The 6,751-nt window shown below is 46.4% G+C and overlaps 1 protein-coding gene across 1 annotated transcript in view; it reads right to left on the reverse strand.

The window, feature by feature from the left end:
- The window catches only part of LOC121932834, a 16,530-nt gene extending 11,990 nt beyond the window's left edge, over positions 1–4,540 (reverse strand). The window contains 3 exon segments of the mRNA XM_042471846.1: positions 1,468–1,551; positions 2,757–2,864; positions 4,329–4,540. Coding sequence (XP_042327780.1) covers positions 1,468–1,551; positions 2,757–2,864; positions 4,329–4,502 — 366 coding nt within the window. The 5' untranslated portion in view covers positions 4,503–4,540.
- Between the last annotated feature and the right edge of the window lie 2,211 nt (positions 4,541–6,751).

Raw genomic sequence — 6,751 nt, forward strand, 5'->3', positions numbered from 1 at the left:
ATAATAATAATAATAATAATAATAATAATAATAATAATAATAATAATAATAATAATTTATTTTTATCCCACTTCTCCAAACAGATCAAAGGAGCTAACAATAAAAGCATAAGTAAAATATAATCACAACTTATCATCGTTGTATCCCAAACCCTCCCATCCACAGTAAAATATGGTTAAATAATGCGGTTTGACACCAGTTTAAGGGCTGTAGCTCCATCCTATGGCATCCTGGGATTTGTAGTTTTTGCAAGAACTTTAGCCTTCTCTGCCAAAGAGTGATGTTGCCCCTTGTTGTTGTTGTTGCTGCTGCTGTTATATGTCCTTACTTGTGACTTACAGTGCAACCCTAAAGGAACCTGTCACTGTTTTTTCTTGGCAAGATTTGTTGAGAGGGAGCTTTGCCGTTGCCATTCTCTGAGGATGAGAGAAGTAACTCCCAAAACCCACTCAGTGGGGTTTACATGGCCAAGTGGGGATTTGAACCTGGTCTCCAGAGTCGTATGCTAAGCAATGTTGGTCAGAGAATTGGACTTAGGACTCTGGGGATCAGGGTTTGAATCCCAGCTTAGACACTGAAACCCACTGGGTGACCTTGGGAAAGTCACACTCTCTCAGCCTCAGGGGAAAACAATAGTGGCAAACCTCCTCTGAATAAATCTTGCCAAGAAAACCCAATAACAGGATAGTCTTAGCGTCACCATAAGTCGGAAATGACTTGAAGACACACAACAACAACAACAACAGCCTCCAGAGTCTTAAGTCCAACACTCAAACCACTACAGCACCAAACTACAAATCCTGTGATTCTGTTAGATGCAGCCACAGCAGTTAAAGTGGTGTCAAACTGCATTATTTCTACAGTCCAGATGCACCCAGAGATTCACATATTGTCCCATCAGAATAACACACCAGGTTTTAATACCCTTCACATCTAAGAGCTCCTGATGTAATCCATTCATTGCTTTCCCATTGTAAGCTATGTTTGGAATTGCAATTGACTTTCCATTACTTGCTGAGGTCCAGTAGCATGGCATGGGCAGGGTGACCAGGCATCCTCCTTTTCCAGGGCATATCCTACATTTCAGCCTCGTGTCCAGGAGGAATGTCCAAAATGTCCTCCATTTTGAGCACGACTAAGCATGGATTTATATGTGTGTTTCTAGCTTTTATTTGGGAATGCCGTACGGGTTTTTTTTTAATGTCAACATTTCATGATGCCTTGTCCTCCTTTACGGTGAGGACATCTGGTTACCCTTGGCATGTGCCCATTCCTCTGCCTCCAGGTTGGCCCTGCAGAGCCTTTAAGATGTCAGTACAAAAAAAGGGGGCAGCCGTTTAAAGCATCAGACAAGGGTTATCACAAGTGGGGTCAGCGGTGGGACCCATAGAGGTCTGGCAATGGCCGCCCCAAAACATGGCATTTGGCCACCTCTGATGGCAAAGAAACAGAAGGCAAGGGAGGTACCTCTTGGTCCACGTCTTCGCACTGGACAATGATGGCCGGTGGGCTTTGCTGAGTGGAGTAGAAGCCGGAGCAGTCCCTGTCCAGCTGTCCAGAGAGATAAAAAGAGTGGTCAGCAAGTGGAGAAGTTGCAGGCTTTGAGCACAAGAGAAAGCAGCGTCACAAGGATTGGCCTCATCTATTGTGGCAACTTGTGATGTCACACAAACCCCACTGACCGCCTCCCGTACCAGACCATACAGAACCCGAAGTCGTGTTTTTCATACTTGTGTTACTCCTAAATTGTTGTGATGTAAAGAACTAGCCAGATTAAAATTACAACGTCACACGCACAGCCTAAATGTATTGACAGGTACATAACTTCATGTGCTTAAAGTGAAAATTTGGTGAGGTGCGATGTTTTTAAAGAAAATTTTAAAAGCATGTGGGGTTTTTAAATGTATATTTTACATTTTACATTTCTGAAGTCTTTTCTGTCTCCTTGAACTGAGCCTTACTCAACTCACGCTTTCTTCTCCGTTGAGCATTTTAAAGAGCTTCAGGCAAATGCCACAATGTCTGGCCATGGCAGATGTCTCAGGCACCAGCACCAGAACAGAGAACCCTAGATCCTCCTGGGAGATCCAGAGCAGAGGCTGATGGATTAGTTCAGAACAAGGTGCTCAGCTTTGGGATTGTTGCTGGACATCTCCTTCTGACCTCAGAACAAAGCAACCCATGGCGGCAGCAGGTGTGCCAGGTGTAGGATGTAGGATTCTAACAGCCACCAGGCATGCAAAATGGATGAGCTTTATAATGGAGGAGGACTGGGGCAACCCCAGGACCAGGATAACCAGTCTGGCCCCAGAGCACCCTGGCAAGTGCAGAGCAGGGGATGTTTAGCTTGGAGAAGAGACAGTTAGGCGGTGATATGAGAGCCCTGTTTAAGTATTTGAAGGGGTCTCACATGGAGGAGAGAGCAAGCTTATTTTATGTTCCTCCAGAGAATAGGACACAATGGAGCAATGGATGCAAGCTACAAGAAAAGAGATTCCACTGCAATATTAGGAGGAACTTCCTGACAGTAAGGACTGTTCGACAGTTGGACACATCTTCAATGGAGAGTGGTGGAGTCTCCTTCTTTGGAGGTCTTCAAACAGAGGCTGGATGGCCATCTGTCGGAGATGTTTTGATTGAGACTTCCTGCATGGCAGAATGGGGCTGGACTAGACGGCCCTTGCAGTCTCTTCCAACTCTATGATTCTATGATTCTATTCTCAGACATCCAGTCCCCACAAGGAGACAACTCTTACCCCATTATCCTTGTAGTTGCACTGGGTGATGTCCGACTTCTCTGTGGCGCGGCACTCGGTCTCCTTGATGGAGAATTTCAAAGGCTGGGTGATCTCTCCAGAGGATTGCTGGGGAGACATTCAAGGGGTCAGGGAGAGAAGGAATCAGTTAGTACCTCTCCTGCTGAATGGTAGCATACAGGTAGTCCTGGGATTTGTAGCTTGCAGTGGCACCAGAGCTCTCTCTGACAGAGAAGGCTAAACAGCTCACAAAAACCACAGATCCCAGAATTTCATAGCATTGAGCCATGGCAGTTAAAGCAGTGTCAGACTGCATTAATTCTGCAGTGCAGATGCAGCCAGAACCATGACAATTAAAACAGTGTCAAACAGTACTAACTCTGCAGTGCAAATACAGTTGTAGCCATGGCCATCAAAGTGGTGCCAAACTGCATTAATTCTGCAATGCGCAGGGTGACCAGATGTCCTCTTTTTCTGAGACCTGTCCTCCATTTCAACCATCTGCCCAGGAGGAATTCCAAAATGTCCTCCATTTTGAGCGTGACTAAGAAGCAAGCATTTACATTTATATGAGTGTTTTTAGCTTTTGTTTGGTCATGCCCTACATTTTTCTTGACTGTCCTACATTTTGCAATGCGTTTTTCTCTTTTGCAATTAGGACATCTGGTCACCCTGGCAATGTGGCAGCAGCCTCAGGATTGCCATTTCTCTATTATTATTATTGTTGTTGTTGTTGTTGTTGTTGTTGTTTATTTATTTATTTATTTATTTGTTACCTGCAACTCCCACAGATTGAGGGGAAATAATTACCAAACAACATCACTTAAAACACATCAGTGAAAACATATATCCATTTAAAAGGACAATAAGATATACATATATGAAAACAATCCACATTTAAGGAGTTTATCACACTGGGGCTGATTTTGACATTAAAGAGAGATTAAAGGGCATTTAAAGCATCCCACAAATGAAGTGGAAATTGCAAGTAATTGTGCAAATGATTATCACACGCAATTGTGCAAATAAAGTGATATCGGAAATGCATTGTCACTGAAATCCCAAAGTAAAAAGATGTGTGTTAATGCTTCTTTGTGACCACTTTAATGGCAGGTTTTGTGCGATGGCATGTGAAATCATTTTGCGTAATTATGCGATTTTTCCAGAATAGTTGTGGGATAAACTCCCGATCTCCTTCATGCGATAAACTCCTAAGACTCATCATTTAAAATTCTCCATTTAAAAATCATCCAGAGAAGGCTGCCGGAGGAGACTGGTCTCCCATGCCCTTTTAAATCGGAATGAATGGTGTATTGAAGCAGTCCTACAGACCATTTCAAATCATTTCAAATTTGCAATAATAAAAAACAATGAAAGTGACAGCTTATATTGAAATCCCTTTTAAATGTGGACAGCGCACTCAGCCGTGGGATCTCTTCCGGCAGGTCATTCCACAGTCTTGAGGCAGCTGCAGCATAACAGCTTTGGCTGCCTTGACCGGGACATTGCTTGGCCGTGGGGGGGAGGGAGGGTCCCTGTTTTATATTGGGCCCTACCTGGGGGGCTACTCACCCAATCCGGCTGAGGCTCGGCTTCCAGGAGGCGGAAGATGTACTCCGGCTTTTGCTGCTGGTTGTAGGTGTCCACAGCGGCGGCCACAGCCTGGTCATAGCTGGTGGGCATCTGTGGAGAAGGGGCCGCTGTGGCCACCCCCAGGAACAGCATCCATGCCCAGGCCCTGACCATCTTCTCAGCTTTCTCTTGGATGGAGTTGGACAGTGGCACAAAGCTGGACCCTGGCCTGGAGATTGGGGCTGCCTTATTTATAGCCCTTTCTCCTGCGGGCCAACGTCCTCCTTCCTTTTGGGGGCACCCAAGTGGTTTCCTCCTCTTCTCAGCAGGAAGCCCTCGTGGTCAGTCCAACCGAAAAGTGGGAGAACAGTTGGAGGTGGGCAAAGGAAACCGAGGAAACCCTCCTTGCAAAACCAGCCAGGTGGGCAGGATGGGAGCAAGGTTGCAACGCTCTTGGGAAAGACTCAAGCCAGCAGAGATAGGAGGGCTTTATCTTCTGGGATCAGAGACTGAAGACTCTTGGCTGGCAGTGAGAACAAACCCTCACATTATGTGTTCCCCCAAAGCAAAGTGGAGCGCATGCCTCCAAAGCAAACCACAAAACCGGATGACTATCCAAAGTGGAGTGTCCTTTAAGGTCATTCAAAGAGAGCTCCCTTTTGGAACTTTGTTGTTATTGAGTCGAATCAGAGAATCACAGAGATCATCCAGTCCAACCCCTTCTGCCATGCAGGAACTCTCGCTCAAAGCATCCCCATTGACAGATGGCCATCCAGCCTCTGCTTAAAGACCTCCAAGGAAGGAGACTCCACTACAGTCTCCAAGGAAGGAGTGTGTTCCACTGTCAAACAGCCCTTACTCTCAGGAAGTTCCTCCTAATGCTGAGCTGGAATCTCTTTTCCTGGAGCTTGCATCCATTGTTCTAGTCTCTGGAGCAGCAGAAAACAAGCTTGCTTCCTCCTCAATATGGTATCCCTTCAAGTATTTAAACAGGGCTATCATATAACCCTTTAAGCTTCTCCTCTCCAGGCTAAACATCCCCAGCTCCATAAGTCTCTCCTCATAGGGCTTTATGGTTTCCAGACCCTTCACCATTTTGGTCGCCCTCCTTTGGACACATGGCTCCAGTTTCTCAATGTCCTGTTTAAATTGTGGTGCTTAGAAATGGACCCAATATTCCAGGTGGGGCCTGACCAGAGCAGAATACAGTGGCACTATTACTTCTCTTGAGACACTATACTTTTATTGATGCATCCTAAAATCGCATTGGCCTTTTTAGCTGCCGCATCGCACTGTTCACTCATGTTCAACTTGTGGTCTACTTGGACTCCTAGATCCCTTGCACACACTTCAAATTGGCTCTGGGTTTTAGTTCAAATTTCACATGTGATAAACTCCAACAGGCATATCCCACATGGGGGGTTTGCAGCTCAGATCTGCAGTCACTCCTGTTCTAGCAATGTGAATCGTGATGTTTTTTCACACCAGATCCAGAGTCACTCCTGCCTAGCAATGTGGATTGAGGTTAAAATGTGATGTTTTACCACACCTGGTTGCCTTTCTGTTGCCCTTCCAAATCGAGGGGGAAGCGGAGTCACTTTGATTCCAAACAAGTCACATGATGCAGATTCAAGCAAAGGGGAGTGAGTGCACATTGTATTACCACACCGGAGGGTTCAACGATTCAAATTGGCACCCTTGTACATGCTCAGTGGGGCTCTGGACGCTGCCCTCCTTCCCTGCCCCCTCCTTAGCTGTCATCCTTCATCGGGGTGAAGAAGCAGTCAGGGGATGATGGGATAGGTCGCTGGGGCCAGGATTGGGATGCAGGAGAAGGCAGAGGATGATGGAATAGCTCACTGGGAGTCGCTGGGGCCAGGATCGGGATGAAGGAGCAGTCCAGGGATGATGGAATAGGTGGCAGGTTGGCAGAGAGGATGAGAGGAGGATGCAGAAGCTGTCAGGGGATGATGGGATAGGTCGCAGGGGGTCACTGGAGTCAAGATCTGGATGCAGGAGTGGTCAGGGGATGATGGGATGAGTGGCAGGTTGGCAGAGGGGGCGAGATAAGGTGAAGGAGGAGGAGTGGGATGACGGAGAAGGATGCAGGGGGCCAAGGGGGCGTCATCGGAGTGATCTTCCACACCAGACCAATTCGGAGTGAAAGCGAAGTGAGCTTAGAAGCAGATTTTGGTGAATTCACTTTTTTTCCAATTTCACCAAAATAAGGGGTCACTTTGGAATCACTGCGGAAGCCCCATGGAAGACACGCCCATAGAGAGGAATTGCGTCTGATAACACATTCACTTTATGACTTGAATTCGCATCGTTGGAGCCACATTCACGTCGGAACTGAGCTGCAAAAGCTCTACAAATCTCAGTGTGATATATCCCCAAGTCTCCATGATCCTATATCTGTGCAT

This window comes from Sceloporus undulatus, chromosome 6 (assembly GCF_019175285.1).
Source record: "Sceloporus undulatus isolate JIND9_A2432 ecotype Alabama chromosome 6, SceUnd_v1.1, whole genome shotgun sequence".
Classification (NCBI taxonomy): Eukaryota; Metazoa; Chordata; class Lepidosauria; order Squamata; family Phrynosomatidae; genus Sceloporus; species Sceloporus undulatus.